Source organism: Oryx dammah, unplaced genomic scaffold (assembly GCF_014754425.2).
Source record: "Oryx dammah isolate SB20612 unplaced genomic scaffold, SCBI_Odam_1.1 HiC_scaffold_29, whole genome shotgun sequence".
Taxonomy (NCBI): Eukaryota; Metazoa; Chordata; class Mammalia; order Artiodactyla; family Bovidae; genus Oryx; species Oryx dammah.
In genome coordinates, this window is record NW_024070213.1 from 17594720 (window position 1) to 17612481 (window position 17762).

Here is a 17762-nt window from a genome sequence, read left to right on the forward strand (position 1 = left end):
GACCCTCGAGAGTCCCTTGGACTGCAAGGAGATCCAACCAGTCCATCCTAAAGGAAATCAGTCCTGAATATTCACTGGAAGGACTGATGCTGAAGCTGAAGCTCCAATACTTTGGCCACCTGATTCAAAGAACTGACTCACTGGAAAAGACCCTGATGCTGGGAAAGATTGAAGGTGGAAAGAGAAGGGGATGACAGAGGATGAGCTGGTTGGATGGCATCACCAACTCGATGGACATGAGTTTGAGTAAACTCCAGGAGTTGGTGATGGACAGAGAAGCCTGGGGTGCTGCAGTCCATGGGGTCGCAAAGAGTTGGACACGACTGAGCGACTGAACTGAACTGAGATAAACTGTGGTACAGCCACATGATGAAAATTTTCCATGATAAAAAGAAAGGAGCTATCAAGCCACAAAAAGATGTGGAAGAATCTTAAATACATATTGTTAGGTGAAATAAGCCCATCTAAAATGCCACATAATATATGATTCCAACTATATGACAATCTAAATAAGGCAAAACTGCAGAAACATAAAAAGGTCAGTGGTGGCCAAGGGTCATGCAAAAGTGGAAAAGGAATGAATAGGTGGGGCACAGGGGATTTTACTGCCTATTTAACTTCTATGCAGAGTACATCATGAGAAATGCTGGGCTGAAAGAAGCACAAGCTGGAATCAAGATTGCCGGGAGAAATATCAATAACCTCAGATATGCAGATGACACCACCCTTATGGCAGAAAGTGAAGAGGAACTAAAAAGCCTCTTGATGAAAGTGAAAGTGGAGAGTGAAAAAGTTGGCTTAAAGCTCAACATTCAGAAAACTAAGATCATGGCATCTAGTCCCATCACTTCATGGCAAATAGATGGAGAAACAATGGAAACAGTGTCAGACTTTATTTGGGGGGGCTCCAAAATCACTGCAGATGGTGACTGCAGCCATGAAATTAAAAGACGCTTACTTCTTGGAAGAAAAGTTGTGACCAACCTAGATAGCATATTCAAAAGCAGAGACATTACTTTGCCGACTAAGCTCCGTCTAGTCAAGGCTATGGTTTTTCCAGTAGTCATGTATGGATGTGAGAGTTGGACTGTGAAGAAAGCTGAGCGCCGAAGAATTGACGCTTTTGAACTGTGGTGTTGGAGAAGGCTCTTGAGAGTCCCTTGGACTGCAAGGAGATCCAACCAGTCCATTCTGAAGGAGATCAGTCCTGGGTGTTCTTTGGAAGGACTGATGTTAAAGCTGAACCTCCAATACTTTGGCCACCTCATGCGAAGAGATGACTCATTGGAAAAGACTCTGATGCTGGGAGGGATTGGGGGCAGGAGAAGGGGACAACAGAGGATGAGATGGCTGGATGGCATCACCAACTCAATGGGTGTGAGCCTGAGTGAACTCTGGGAGTTGGTGATGGACAGGGAGGCCTGGCATGCTGTGATTCATGAGGTGGCAAAGAGTTGGACACGACTGAGCAACTGAACTGAACTGAACTTAATGGTTAATACATTACATTCCTAGTTACATATCGAAGACAAAAACACATGACCACAAAAGTCATATAAATGAATGTTTATAGCAGCTTTATTCATAATATCTAAAACCTAGAAAGGACTCATTGTCTTTAAAAGAAGAAAGGATAACATTATGATATAATACATACAATGGAATACGACTCAACAGTAAAATTGAATGTAGAACTGAAAAAAATACAAAACATGGATGAATATCACAAACACTGAGCAAAGGGAGGTAGAAACAAAACAGCACACTTTATTATTGCTCCTTTATGAAATTTTAGAGCTGGCAAAACAAATACGTGTGAAAACGAAAGTGTTAGTCACTCAGTTGTGTCTGACTCTTTGTGAACCCATGTCTGTAATGTCAGAGACCCAGGTTCGATCCATGAGTCAGGAAGATCCCCTGGAGAAGGGAATGACTACCCACTCCAGTATTCTTGCCTGGAGAATTTCATGGACAGAGGAGCCTGGATCTCTCTCATCGCAGACAAATTCTTTACCAAATGATCCACCATTGATAGAAATCAGATCACTGTTTTTCTGGCGTAGAGACACAAGGAAATATTCCACAATGATGGAAAGGTTCGTTATATTGATTGACACGGTGGCTACAGGTTTGCACACCTTTGTCAAAATTATTCTACTGTACTCTGAAAAGGTTAGCTTTTTACTGTATATAAATTAAACATTGATGATTTCTATATTGGTAAAGACAGATTGATTAATTGATGTCGCAGTCTTAAGATCATCTAAGCAAAATTAACACTTAACAGACCATAAAGGGCCATCAAGTGTCAGCAGATTTCCACCTTCAGAGAAGATATCCAGGTTGATAATTTTAATTCCAAAGGACAAAAGTATTTTTCCCAGTACTGGACATTTCAGAGTTTCTGCATCCTCTTCCATTTATAAGTGACAAAAAAGCTTAAAGTGTTGGTAGACTTTTTTTGGTTTATATGTTGTTTTTAAAGCAACTAGAAAGATGAATATAGAGGCTAAAATTCTAAGACATATTTCACTTACAGACTTAAATATATCTGCCAGATAAACCAATACATAAACACAGTGTTCAAATAGTTCTGGATGTAGTCTATCTCTTTTTTAAATTAGTTTTTATTGGAGTAGCTGATTTAGAACATTGTGTTAATTTCTGGTATACAGCAAAGTGAATCAGTTTTACATATACACATATCCACTCTTTTCTGGATTATTTTCCCAAATAGGTCATTAGAGGGCATTGAGTAGAGTTCCTTGTATTGTATGCTAGGTCCTTATTATCTATTTTATATTTAGTAGTATGCATATGTCACTCCCAATCTCCCAATTCATCCCACCCTCCTTTTCCCTCTAAATGTCCATACTTTTGTTTTCTACATCTGTGACTGTATTTCTTTCATAAATAAGTTCATTTGTAACCTATCTTTTTTTAACCTCAGAGAATATTTACCTAAATTTTAATCAAGAATTTTAAGGACTTCCCTGGTGGTGCAGTGGATAAGAATCTTTCTGCCAATGCAGGGAACACAGGTTTGATCCCTGGTCTGGGAAGATCCCACATGCCACAGGGAAAATAATCCCATGCACCACAACTTCTGAGCCCACATGCTGCAACTACTGAGGCCCGAGCACCCTAGAACTCAGGCTTTGCAACAAGAGAAAGCACCACAATGACAAGCCTGTGCACAACAACACAGAGTAGCCCCTGCTGGTCTCAACTAGAGAATGCCCACGCACTGCAACAAAGACTTGGTGCAGCCAAAGATACATAAATAACTTTTTTTTTAAAAGAATTTTAAGATTGATTTTCTAGAATAGTGATCTCAGAGCAATTTTTATTATACATTCTTAACAAAATTTAGTATATAAACACTTCATATTGAACATTTATTTATATAAGAATTACATACCTATGATATCATACAATATGCCTACTATATAAGAATAAGGGTTTAAATGATATAAAAAATAAACATTTTAATTTTGCATTTTATTCACTAATAGTAAAATTAATCTACTCTCACTTTTCAATTACTATTATTTTTAGAGAAAACAGTGTGCTATGATATGTTACATTATTTTGCAAATCTTAGCTCAAAACTGTTTTGAAAGTGTTTAAGTTACATATTGCTGAAGAATAAGCCACCCCAAAACTTAGTGGTTTAAAACAGCTGTTTATTATTTTCACAATTCTGTCTGTTAATTGGTACACAGCTGGATACTTCTTCATTTTAATCTCACTCTTTAGACACAAATCTTACATAAAATCATAATACACAAATAATTGCTGGTACTCAAAGGAAGATGAAAGAAAATAGGCTATGAATGACATTTATAAAAAGATGGAAAGTAAAGTTCTAGCACTGACTAATATTGTCAGCTTGAAATAATACACATGCCAAAAAGACATTTGGGAGTGGCAAATTTTGCTCCCTTTAAATTTCAAGAATGAATAAATGAATGAATGTGTTCACAACCTTCTGGAAAATTCTATTAAGATCCTTAAACAAGACATATGAATAACAAGAATATATTAGCTATCTCTATGATGTAGGATACCGATTCAACCTCATGGTCATGGAGAATGTTCCGTTTTACAAGTAGATCTTCATCATCTTGCAAATAAACTTGTGAAGCTCATTACAAGGACTATCATTCCAGCCCCATTTTCTTGAAACAGCATTTAGCATAACACAATGCTCATTAGGATTGTTGGGTTCACCTTGATGCCAGAATCTGAGCACCAGAAAGGGGGGGAAAAATGATGAGAACGTTTCTTTAAGCAGTGCTTTGAAAAGAGACAGTAAGCGAAATGGCTAGGCATGAAAGTCAAAGTCAAATATGCCCAAATCATTCTTTCCCACTTCTCACGGAGTTTTTCTTCCTCTGTATCTCTGATATTTCCCTTGAAAATTGTTCTTACATCACCCAGCACTGTGTCATCTTATTGCATTAAGCACCCTCCCAGCAGACATTCCAGAGGCTATCTTCTGTTTGTCTATCTTATGTCCTGTTACCAGGAAATTGTTAATCCACAGACTCTCTTAAAAGATGCAAAAGACTTCATACTGGTCTCAGGTGTCAATGTAGTATGCTTCACTTTTTTATGCACTGCTTTGGAGTCTGATGAGCTAGCTAAAATCTCTGAATCTGCTATTATCCCTGTTACCTTGGACAAGGAATTTAATTTCACAGATTCATAGGGACTAGATTAATATCTCTCTATGTTTCACACAGTGATATGAGGATCAAAGGTGGTAAGGTACTAAAATGTACTAAAATACTTAAGAGTTTCAAAAGAATGGCATAGATATAAGACTATCAGAATTTAACTTATTTTCTGTATGAGAGATATTAAATTCTTGATAATTGGTCCCGATCTTAATTGACATACATTTCTGTTATATTTAGAGGTAAAAATAGTAGCAGTTGAAAGCACACATTTTGATGTCAAACAGACCTGGGTTTGAGGACCATTGTAACCGCTGCTGTTATCTAATCTCTTTAAACTCAGTTTCTTCATCTCTATAGTGAGAATAATAATAAGGTGTGCCTCATAGCATTATTTGATGAGTGAGGTAATAAGGAAAATTATTTAACCTAGTGCCCAAGAATTAAAAGAATGTGAGTATTTTCTTTTTTCGAAGTATAGTTGATATACAGTGCTGTGTAAGTTTCAAGTTTACAGCATGAGCTATTTTATATTTTAATAACTGATCAATGGAACACCCTAAAATCCCTGTAGAATGGAGAACCTGGGCTTCTTTATTGAATTCTATACTCACGCGACACTTCCGTTGTATGGTGTCTGATCAACCCATTGCCAGTGTCTTCCTCCCAATGCCAATGTCTTGTCTGACAGACCCACATAATAAGCATAGCGAACTTCCAGTTTCTGAGTGATAAAATCCTAAAAGAATAAAAGAAAGGAGTGATAGCCTTTAGAACAGTCAGATTGAATTGCGTTCCATAGGCTTTACAGAGAAAAGAAAAAGTAAATTCATAATGAACCACATGGGGGCCCTGGAGAGGAGCCGTGGGTTTTTTCTGTCAGAGCAGAATAGAATCAAAGATATCACTTGTGAGCCTGAGGCTGGTCTTAGTCTGTTCAGGCTGAATTGCTTATAAGTGACAGAAATTTGTTTCTCACAGTTCTGAAGGCTAGAAATCCCAGGTCAGGGTACCTCGTGGTAAGATAATGATTCCTGTTTTCTCACTGTGTGCATTCACGCATGTAGGAGGAGAAGTTGCTCTGTAGGATCTCTTTTTTAAAAACATTAATCCCATCCACAGAGGCTTCACCCTCATGACCTATGCAGCTCCCCAAATCCATACTTCCTAATACGATCATCTTTGGAGGTTAGAATTTCAACATATGGATTGGGGTGACAGGACACAAACATTCAGAACATAGCCATGTTTGATACATATGGAGGCAATTTCTACTCACAATCATAATGAATTCTCATCTCAGACTCACTTCCCTTCATTGCTTCTCTAAGAGAGGGTATTCTTCAAAGTTGTACATGAGAAAAATTTTGCAAATTAAACAATTTTCCTTTTAACAATGTCAGATGGTTAGTGCTCATTTCTGATCATTGATTGTGACTCTTCATGATTGAACTTCATTTCCCAGTTGGACTTAATTCCCCTTCCCTGTTATATAGTTAATAATTTATAAAACATTTATGTGTTTTATATTTCAACAATGATAATTAATAATATTTATTATTTGAAATAAAAGAAATCATATTTCAAGCTGAAATATTTTCAGCCTTCCACTTACTTTCAATGCCAAAATTTATTTGGGGCAGAGGTTAGTTTTATAGAAGAAGGAAAAAGGCATGGAATGTAAAATCTTAGCCTTTTCTATTTATTTTCCTAAGCCTTTAGACACAGCATCAATATTCTAAGACAATAAAAATCTCCTTCTGAACTAAGAGAGATGTTAAAAAACCAGGCAACACTCTTGACTCTATTATCAATTAGAAACTAGTAATACCTGCTCAGCTTTGGTGTTGATCACCAGCAGGTGAGCGTTCATTCTCAAGCATTCCTTCTCACTATCATTCCAAGAATTACCTCCATTAGAAATAAAATAGCAGTTAGAACTAAATGGCCCCCAACTCTTTGGGCAGCAGCTCCAGTCTTTCCCTGTATTGAGAAGAAGGCTATATTAGTGCAATATAATAAAAGTAATTTTTAAAGTGTATAAATTACAAAAAATTAAGGACCAGAGGAGACTACATGGAAAACAGGACTCTTGTCAGGTGTCAAGGAGGTCAAGTCTGCCTACATCAGACAGTAAAAAGGTAGGACCCCCTTTCTTTTGCCTGCATGGTATCCGGAAAAATCAGCTAAAACAGAAGTTTAAAGAAGATCCTCAGAACATAACACAGAAATACCCAGGTTTCAATGGAAAATTACTTATCATACCAAGAACTACAAAGTTCTCAAAAATTAGCTTTAAAAATACATACATATATATGTATATATATATATGCCAATACCAAGATAAAAGAAATGCTGAAGTTATCCAGCAAAGATTTTTTAAAAGCCATGGAAAGATGCTTCAACAAGTAAGTACAAATGTTTGAACCATATGAAAAAATAGGAAGCCTCAGCAAAGAAATAGATAATTCAGCAAACAAATTAAAGATATAAAAGAGAATCAAGCGGAATAGTTGGAAAACATAATAACCAAATTAAAAGCACAGTAGATGGGCTCAACAGCAGAATAAAGACAACAGAGAAATCAATGAATTAAAAGATAGAGTAATGGAAATTACTCAACTGAGCAAGTTATTCTAACAAGTGAAAAGCTGAACAAACTGAAAACCAGCAACTTTTCATACACAGAGCAAACCATCACTCCCAGATCCGGAGAGACACAAAGGCAATATGGAAAATCGCAGCATATTGGAGCAGAAACCTCTTTGGGAGCCAGTCCCAGGGTAGAGAAACCAGGACTGTAATTGTGGAATTGCTGGAAGCACAGTGTGGACAACTCTAAGAGATCAAAAGTCCAGGGTGACCCAGGCAATGTAGAGGCGCCAACACTTCCTTGAGTTTCACATCCTGGAGTTCCACAAGGTTGTTGCTGTCATTGACTGAACTGCTGTTCTACAGGCTCCTGCAGCGGCAGGCGGATGCCTTGCCACTGAGCCACCAGGGAAGCCCCGACACTATTGACACTATGTATAAAATGGATACCTAATCAGAACCTACTGTACAGCACAGGGAACTCTACTTAATGTACTCCGGTGTTATAAATGAGAGAGAAACCCAAGAAGGTGGAGTATTTACGTATGTATGGCTGATTCATTTTGCTAAGCAGTAGAAGCTAACACAACATTTTAAAGCAACTATAATGCAATAAAAATTAGTTTAAAAAAGAAAAAAATATTTCAAGATGCCTGCAACTGCAACATAATCTGTAAATGACTGTGATTTCTGTTGGTGAAACACATGCTATCATGATTTGTTGCTTCCATTCATAATTTCCAGAGACCAGTGCCATCTGCCAGGAGCTTGTTATGAACACAAACTTGAGATGGGCTGTATCTCTGGGTTGTATCAGGAGAGCAGCCAGATCCATCCCCTCCCCATTACCGGGCAGAACCAGTTTTTCAATTAGAAATAATTTGATAAGTGGAAAGATATCTCAAATGAAAAAAAAAAAAAGACCATGAAACATACTAATATTTCATCTTTAAAAAAATGGATACAAGTGTACCATACTAACACTAGACCACACAAAGCAGGAAGTAGCTATATATATATATCAGCAGATATATATAGTACATATATATATACTATATATGTACTATATATATCAGTAGATATGTATAGTATATATCAGTATATATACTTCAGAGCAAGGAAAGATTTCAGAGTTAAGACGGACATAGAATAAGGATGAAGGGAATTTTCTCTTGTTCACTTCTCCAAGAAGCCATGCGATTGCTGTTGTTGTTGTTCAGTCACGAAGTCGTGGCTCTTTGCAGCAGCATGGACTGTAGCACGCCAGGCTCCTCCATCCATGGGGTTCTCCAGGTGAGAATACTGGAATGGGTTGCCATTTCCCTCTCCAGGGGATCTTCCTGAACCAGGGATCAAGCCCAAACCTCTTGTATTGGCAGGCAAATTCTGTACCACTGAACTAGCAGGAAAACCCCCCAAGAAACCATAACAATCCTTAAACTGCATGGATCTAACAACAGACCATTAAAAAGTGAAGCAAAACCATAGAACTGCTAACAGAGTTTAGATTTTGGATTTTAAAAAAAGGAAATTTTTAAAGCAGAGTATTTTATGTATTCTCCCAAAAATGTTTTATGTACATAGAATATGATTTCTTAGAACATATATGAATTAAATCTCTCTTGACCAAATAAGTTTTAACTGGTATGTGAGTAAAAGAGCAAGTATGCACAGAAAGTTCAGAAAGAAGCAAAGACTGTAGAAACCGAAAAGCAATGTAATCTTTTTCATAATTAAGACTATTTCCTTGCACAAATGAATTAAAGATATGCATATTATAAAAATTTTAGGCCCTAAATATTTGTATACTTAAAACCTAAAATGTTCATAAGACTCAACTTCTTAGTATAATTCACTTATTGGAAATATTGACCTAGGACACAGTACTGTCAGTAACTGAATCATAGGCACATAATTTTTACCTTCTGGGGCCGAATTTTCTTTCACACATTCCAATTCTGTGTGAGTGAGTTCTCGTGTAGCCTTTTCTTCTTTATGAACATAAGAACATTTTTGAAAAAAAACTGAAAAAGAGAATAAAATCATTCATTTTCCTGGTAGCATTATAGCTTCATTCTTTTTTCTAATAGTATAAACATTTTAATTAAAAGAAAGTTGTCTGAATAGAGAAACAAGACTCAAATATGTGCTCAATTCTATGCTTATAAGAAATTAACTTCAAACTTAAACACTGAATGAAAGTAAAGAAGGCTAGAATGGCTATACTAACGTCAGATAAAACAGATGTCTAGATAAAATGCAATATATTTTTTAGATTTTTATTTTATATTGGTGTAGAGTTGATTAACAATGTTATGCTAGTTTCAGAGATAGAGCAATGACTTAGTTATACAGACACGTATCTATTCTTTTTCAAATTCTTTTCTCATTTAGTTTATTACAGAATATTAAGCAGAGTTCCCTGTCCTCTACAGTACTGTCCCTGTTGGTTATCCATGTTAAATATAGAGTAACTTCCCAACTGGTTCTTATTCCTCAGCAGGCCAACACACAGATCTAAATATTCATCAAGCCCCCATCTCCTTGATTCTACCTCCTCATTATCATTCAAAGGTATTCCCCTTCTCCTTCTTCACCACCTTAAATCAGATTCTCACTATTTCTCAATTGGACAATGAACTGTCTTTCTGATTATTCTCTTTGCTTTCAATTCTCTCCTCATATATCCATTTTACACATCTCCACCAAAAGCATATTCCTATAAATCAAATTTAGTTACATCACTTCCTTGCTTAAAATTCTGTAATGATTCTCCATGACTGTGACACGTTGCAAAAATGGCCCACAGTTTTCAACTCTCCCTGTACCCACACCCCTTTGCAATATAACTTCTTAGTTTTTCCAGTCAACAAGTGGAGTCTATTTATTCACCACTTGAAACTGGACTGACTCTAAGACTTCCTTCAGCCAACAAAATGTACAAAAGCAACTCTGTCTGTTGTTGTTGTTTAGTTGCTAAGTCATGTCTGACCCTTTATGACCCCATGGACTGCAGCATGCCAGGCTCCCCTGTCCTTCACTATCTCCTGGAGTTTGCTCAAATTTATGTCCATTGAGTCAGTGATGCTGTCTAACCATATCGTCCTCTGCCGTCTTCTCCTTTTGCCTTCAATCTTTCCCAGCATCAGAGTCTTTTCCAATGAGTCGGTTCTTCGCATCATGGCCAAAGTATTGGAGCTTCAGCTTCAGCATGAGTCCTTCCAGTGTATATTCAGGGTTGATTTCCTTTAGGATTGTTTCAAGCTAAGGCTTCAAGAGGCTTTGCTCACAGCTGCTGCCACTCTGCCAGCCTACATGTTGCCATTATCAACAAGCTCAAGCTCACCTGATGAATTATAAAGAAGTGGAACCAATTTTGTCCACATCATTCCAGTTTACATCCTCTTCCTCAGAAACTGGGTTACCTGCAGCTGGTACTTGACTATGTATGCATGAATGACTTTAGCCAGGGCCAACGAAACGGCTTAGCTGAGCCCACTTCAGATTGACAAACCACAGAATCATGAGCCAAAAACAGTTTATTTTAATCCAGCAAGTTTTAGACTGGTTTATTAAATAACAGAAGATAACTGATAAAATAATCTGCAGGGGGGCAGGAGGAAATCCGCTGTTTAGAATTGTACAGGACACTCTTTATGATCTGAACCCTGCTTGTTTCTCCCATCTGCAACCTCACAGTTCACTTAGCACCATATATCACAGTCATTTAACACATTTTTCCAAATTTTTTCAAGCTCCCCCACATCTGCCATGCTTGGTCCACACACGTATAGATGTCCTCTCCTCCAGGAAGCCTATCTCAGCTTCCTGTGCTTCTTACTCACAGAACATTTACCAGACATTGTTATAAACACTGGTTCATACAACCAGTTGCCATCATCCTCCGAACTTCTCAAAACCAAGGGCTACAACTCTGCTGTCTCTATCTGGCACAGTGCCTGACATAGACTAGATGGCCACTGTTGCTTATTGGATGACCAAATGAATGAACAAAGTATCTACCCAAACTTATACTAGTTTTATGATTTTAAAAAACTTGATGAATTCTTGATAGGCAGATATCTACCTATTTGTCAACTGGATTTTAAGAGCTCATGCAGTCTTGAGAAAGACAAAAATAATTAAGATGAAAATTCAGTAGAATATTTTTCTGGGAGATTTCTTCCCATTTCCTTCTTGCCCATCTGCTCATCCCAAAATATGTGTCTATGCCCTCAACAGGCATAGCCTTATAAACACTATTAAGAAAATACAGATTTGGTCTCACGTAAAAAACTGTCTAGTGTAGAAATGGTGCCCTATAGATTTCATTCTGCAAAACAGAAACGTGTACACACATATACTCTTCTTTCAATTTCTCTAAAGAGAGGAAATGCCATTATTTCTATAAAAGAGTGACTAAATGCAAATAAAGAACCAGGCTCACAATGAATTCCCACTATCTATGTCTTCCCCCAGAGAAGACTTCTTTCTCAGATTTCTGAATAAACTCATAGTTTATCTGTTTATTTGATGCCATCTCTTCATGTCAGGCAGACATTTCTTATAGATCCATCTGGATACTTACAGATAAAAGCGATCAAAAATGAGATTGCCAATAGTAGCAGAAGTATCAGCAATGATGTAAGAAGTAGCTTGGAAGAACTATGGCCACTTTGGTGAAGGTTGGTCTCTTTGGGAGCTGAAGAAGGAATCAAATTATTATTATCATGAATAATAAATTCTGACCTTGACTTCCTCTTGCTCCTTCTCTTCCTCCTCTCCCTTTTCTTATATAATACACTATTACTATTACATGACATTATTTCAAATATGAAGCTACAAAGGAAATAGTAATGTTAATTGTAGAAATGCTAGAAAATACATAAAAGCACGAATTCCTACCATTGAGGATGAAAGTGAAAGTGTTAGTCGCTCAATAGTGTCCAACTCTTTGCAACCCCATGGGCTGTATCCTGCCAGGCTTCTCTGTCCATGGAATTCTCCAGGCAAAAATACTGGAGTGGGTAGCCATTCCCTTCTCCAAGAGATCTTCCTGACCCAGGATAAAACCTGGGTCTCCTGGACTGAAGGCAGATTCTTTACTGTCTGAGCCACCAGGGAAACCCATTGGGGATAACTGTTAATATTTTAATATACATTCTTCCAACAATTTTTTAAGTGTATATACATGCATGCACATTTTGCCACATGACTGACATACCATATATATTGGGTTCTGACCTACTATTTTCTTGTATACTATATCACCATATTTTCTTCTTTTACCCACTGTACTGTGGTTGCATAGTATTTCATTATATATTTAAATAATCTTCCAGATTATTTCTAACTTTAACTACTTTACATAATGCCATAGCAGATAACTCGTTATAACTGTCCCTCGTCACATCCTTAAAATAAAATCACACTGTTTTATTAAATTTATTAATTTATTTTTAATTGTAGAATGATTGCTTTACAACACTGTGTTGGCTTCTGCCATATAAACACCACATTGTTCATCACGGCACTATTTACAATAGCTAGGACATGGAAGCAATCCAGATGTCCATGAATGGATGAAGAAGTTGTGGTGCGTATACACAATGGAATATTACTCAGCCAGACTGCTTTTTAACTTTATTTTTTATGGAGGTATAGTTGAGTTACAATGTTGTGTTAAAAAATGAGACATTTTTAGTCACCATTTCATGATTGAGAATTATTTTATCAAGTGTCCATTGATGGGTGAATGGATAAAGAAAATGTGACAACTGTATGGAATGGGTATTCACCTATAAAAAATAAGGAAATCTTGCCTTCAGGATGGACCTTGAGGGCATTATGCTAAGTGAAATAAGTAAGAAAGAGAAAGACAAATACCACATGATCTCACTTATCTGTGTAATCTTTAAAAGATAATAATAACTCATAGAGAACAGAATGGTGGTTGCCAGAGGTGAGGGGTGATGAGGTCAGCAGAATGGGTGAAGGAGGTCAAGAGGTACAAAATTCCAGTTACAAAATAAATAAGTCCTGGGACATAAGGTACAGTATAATGACTATAATTAATAATACTATAGGTTATAATATACATATATAAAATACTGCATATTTGAAGGTTGCTAAGTGAAAAAGTTGGCTTAAAGCTCAACATTCAGAAAACTAAGATCATGGCATCTGGTCCCATCACTTCATGGGAAATAGATGGGGAAACAGTGGAAACAGTGTCAAACTTTATTTGGGGGAGCTCCAAAATCACTGCAGATGGTGATTGCAGCCACGAAATTAAAAGACGCTTACTTCTTGGAAGGAAAGTTATGAGCAACCTAGATAACATATTCAAAAGCAGAGACATTACTTTGCCAACAAAGGTCTGTCTAGTCAAGGCTATGGCTTTTCCAGTCGTCATGTATGGATATGAACGTTGGACTGTGGAGAAAGCTGAGTGGCGAAGAATTGATGCTTTTGAACTGTGGTGTTGGAGAAGGCTCTTGAGAGTCCCTTGGACTGCAAGGAGATCCAACCAGTCCATCTGAAAGGAGATCAGTCCTGGGTGTTCATTGGAAGGACTGATGCTAAAGCTGAAACTCCAATACTTTGGCCACCTCATGCAAAGAGTTGACTCATTGGAAAAGACTCTGATCCTGGGAGGGATTGGGGGCAGGAGGAGAAGGGGACGACAGAGGATGAGATGGCTGGATGGCACCACCAACTTGATGGACATGAGTTTGAGTAAACTCCGGGAGTTGGTAATGGACAGGGAGGCCTGGCGTTCTGCGATTCATGGGGTCGCAAAGAGTCAGACACGACTGAGTGACTGAACTGAACTGAACTGAAGAGTACATCTTAAAAGCCTTCATCACAAGAAAAAAAACTGTGAAACTATGTATGGTGACAGATGTTAATTAGACATTGTGGTGATCATTTTGCAATATACATAAAAATCAAACCATTGTGCTTATACACCTGAAACTAATATAATTTTGTCAGTCATCTCTCAATTGAAAAAAAGAATTATTTTCTCAAAGTTATAATATATTGCTAAATGGGAGTAAAACCTGCAATAATGTATACTATGATCTCATTTTTAGAAAAACACATACACACATTGATGTATATTTATATTTGAAAGGATGTACACAAAATGTAAATATAGTTATCTCTAGATAGTAAGAATAAATACAGCAATTTAAATTTGTGTGTGGACCTAGAGACTGTCAAACAGAGTGAAATAAGTCAGAAAGAAAAAAACGAGTATCATATATTAATGCATATATGTGAAATCTAGAAGAACGGTACAGATGAATCTATTTGCAAAGCAGAAATAGAGACACTGATGTAGAGAACAAATGTACAGACACCAAGGCAGGGAAAAAGTGAGGTGGAATGAATTCAGAGATTGGAATTGACATATACACTCTACTATGTATAAAATAGATAACTAATGAGAACACACTGTGCAGCACAGGGAACTCTACTCAATACCCTGTAATGACCTATATGGGGAAAGAATCTAAAAGAGTGGATATATGTACATGTGTAAATGATTCACTTTGCTGTACAGCAGAAACAGAACACCGTAAAATAACTAAACTAATAAAAATTTTTTAAATAAATAAATTTGTGTGTATCTCTGGTTTTTAATTTTTTCTATAATAAACATTGCAGCATATAATAACAAAGTTATATAAACTTTTTAACTTGTATTTATTTTTTGAACGTTATCAAGTATTTATTTATTTATTTATTTTGGCTGTGCCAGGCGGCATGAGGAATCTTAGTTCCCTGACCAGGGATTGAACTTGTGCATTGGGAGTACAGAGTCTTAACTACTGGACCACCAGGGAAGTCCCTATAAATTTTCTAAGGGGAAAAAAACAGTTTCCTAAGCATTTCCATGTCTCCACAGAATTTTGGAAAACAGAAGCAATCATAACTTCCCTCTCACAGCTTCTCATAGCCTCCATGGTTTTTTTCCTCTTTTCTTCTGTATCTGAGATATTATACATGCTACTGAAATTACCTTTTATTTACTTCCAAACCTCATTGAATCCATCTCAGATACAGTGTGCAATGGATTTTCTGATCACAGAGCAACCACCCTCAAAACATGAAACTTTCTGTATAAGACTTTCTAGGCTTTCATCTGCAATGGTTTGTTCCATGTTAGCCTGATACGAACCAATACACTCAAACACTCTGCACTCAAACTCTTCTCCTGTGACTGATCGAGAAACAAAACCCACCAATTCATCATTAGCCCCTGCATCTGGACTGATGATTTTAAGACCTGAACCCACTGTCTACACTGCAGTCTTAGCTCACCTCAGAAAGCACACAAGAACTTCTCAGCTTCATTACCATTCTCCTTAACTCAGGTACATAGTGGATTTCTCACACCTCAGTTTTGTCATGGCATACCTGTACCATTCCTTAATGCTTTTCAGGCAACTCGATCTGAGAATCCTGTGTTTCCCAACCATGGCCAGAGAACCAGCAACCAACATTCTTTATTTATAGTATTTTCTCTTCACCCTTCGTCCCATCATTCACTCTGACCACTGGAAAGCGAGTCTTACCTGCAGGAGGCTCTGATTTGGTGCCTGAGGACTTGCGTTTATTAAACTTCACTTCAGCATAAGTGACCTCTGAAGTCATGCTGAGATCTTCTGTTCTTGTCAAAGAATCCTGTCCGTCTCTTCCTTAAAACCACTTAAAATGAAACGCAAGCACGGTGGTAACTTCTCATACATCCTGTCACACAACTAGCTGAGAACAGAGACCCTAGACAAACAAACAAACAAAAACCTTGAGAGGAATTTCATGAAAATTAAAAACCTCAGGGGCCCAAACCCCAAAACAGGCACAATGTTAATCATACCTTTAAACAGCACGCCAGCAAATAGCAATAGAAGTAGGAAGTCAAAGGCTAGGGGAGAGAAATAGGAAGGAAGGGAAAAGGGGAACAAAGCAGAGACATTCTCCCTGAGAACAGTGAACTTACCAGAAAGGATGAAATTAAAGCATTTGTGAGCATCTACCTGCAAACAAAATCATTTGTAGACCCACCAACATGAGTATATACTCATTCATGTTTGCATTCTCCTCATCTTCTGGGGTTGATCAGGCAACTTTGGGGGCTACATTCCAAATGACAGAACAACTTTATTGCCCGACTCCCCACTTCCAAAAGTCAGAGTCCTCTAATGCAGTGGGAAGTCAAAGTGTACATTATGTGCCTTCAGAAGTTGCTCTCCCGTGTTCTCTGCTCGTCCCTGTTCTTGATTAAATCCATCATTCTGCTCAAGTGCCCCCAGCAGCTCCTGAGAGCAGCTCCCTACTGGATGCTAGAGAAGGGTGTCCTTCTCTCTTTCATCCCCAGTACACCACAACAAAAGGCTTATGGGTATACATGAGCCTTTAACAAATTCAGTTCAGTTCAGTTGCTCAGGATAGTTTAATGGATTCACAGTTTAGAGGAAGAACTAAGCACTACATATAAGCCAAGAGGAAAGCACCCCCAAAATTAAATCCTTCATGCAGAATCTTTTTGCAGACATGCTCCCAGCTCACACCCAAGATTCAGCTCTCCCCAGATGAGTCTCCATTTTATTTTTTTTCTTTTTCCAGTTTTTGGTGAACCACCCAGCTTACAGGATTTCAGTTCCCCCACCAGGGCCCAGCAGTGAAGTACAAACTCTTAACCACTGGACTTCCAGGGAATTCCACTGATTCACCTTCTTTTAGTCTCCCCACCTAATTCCTCTCTCCTCTGCATAACACACACACACACCACAGGCATTTACCTCTGTATTTATTTCTATGTCTAAATATATTGAAAACCATGAGTTCACACTAACGTCTCTAATCCCAATCCTACACAAAGAGTTCATTCTATCTTTTTCTCTTTCTGCATCTCTAACTCCCTCTGTGACAGTAAGAAAACTGCTTCCATTCTCCTTACTTACTTATTTGATCAATGTTGTTGTTCAGTCACTAAGTCTTGTCCAACTCTTTGCGACCCCATAGACTGCAACATGCCAGGCTTCCCCATCCTTCACCATCTCCTGCAGTGTGCTCAAATTCATGTCCATTAATTCAGTGATGCCATCCAACCATTCCATTTTCTGTCACCTCCTTCTCCTCCTGCCTTCAATCTTCTCCCAGCATCGGAGTCTTCTCCAATGAGTTGGCTCTATGTATAAGGTGGCCAAAGTATTGGAGCTTCAGCTTCAGCATCAGTCCTTCCAATGAATATTCAGGGTTGATTTCCATTACGATTGACTGGTTTGACCTCCTTGCCATCCAAGGGAGTCTCAAGAGTTTTCTCCAACACCACAGTTCAAAGGCATTAATTTCCTAGATTTAACCCATTTACTACCTTGGCTGCCCCTCCTTCCTTAACTAAGTTGCCTTTCTCTCCTCCACTGGGCTCCTTTCTCCATCCAGGCCCTACCGCTATTGACACCACCTCCATTCTGC

At 37.8% G+C, this 17762-nt stretch overlaps 1 protein-coding gene across 3 annotated transcripts; it reads right to left on the minus strand.

Annotated features, from left to right (window-relative positions):
• Positions 1-3327: 3327 nt before the first annotated feature.
• On the minus strand, positions 3328-17305 carry LOC120858775 (C-type lectin domain family 4 member A-like). 3 transcript variants are annotated; one of them, XM_040235081.1, is made up of 7 exons: positions 16354-16703; positions 15860-16064; positions 11863-11976; positions 9197-9298; positions 6514-6665; positions 5297-5421; positions 3328-4247 (listed from the first exon to the last, which is right to left on the minus strand). In XM_040235081.1, the coding sequence occupies exons 2-7, from the start codon at positions 15936-15938 to the stop codon at positions 4106-4108; spliced, it is 714 nt and encodes a 237-aa protein (XP_040091015.1). In that variant the 5' UTR covers positions 15939-16064; positions 16354-16703; the 3' UTR covers positions 3328-4105. The 3 variants fall into 3 exon arrangements, with proteins under 3 accessions (XP_040091015.1, XP_040091014.1, XP_040091013.1); XM_040235080.1 differs by lacking the exon at positions 16354-16703 and adding an exon at positions 16162-16302; XM_040235079.1 differs by having other exon boundaries at positions 15860-17305.
• Between the last annotated feature and the right edge of the window lie 457 nt (positions 17306-17762).

Bases quoted from the DNA above. Each gene is read 5' to 3' on its own strand.
- LOC120858775 (XM_040235079.1), bottom strand. From the start codon at position 15,938: ATGACTTCAGAGGTCACTTATGCTGAAGTGAAGTTTAATAAACGCAAG. The intron at 6,666-9,196 runs GTAAAAATTATG...TTCTCAATACAG, and splicing joins AGAAAATTCGGCCCCAGAAG to GGAAAGACTGGAGCTGCTGC. The intron at 5,422-6,513 runs GTATTACTAGTT...TTATTCTTTTAG, and splicing joins TCAACACCAAAGCTGAGCAG to GATTTTATCACTCAGAAACT.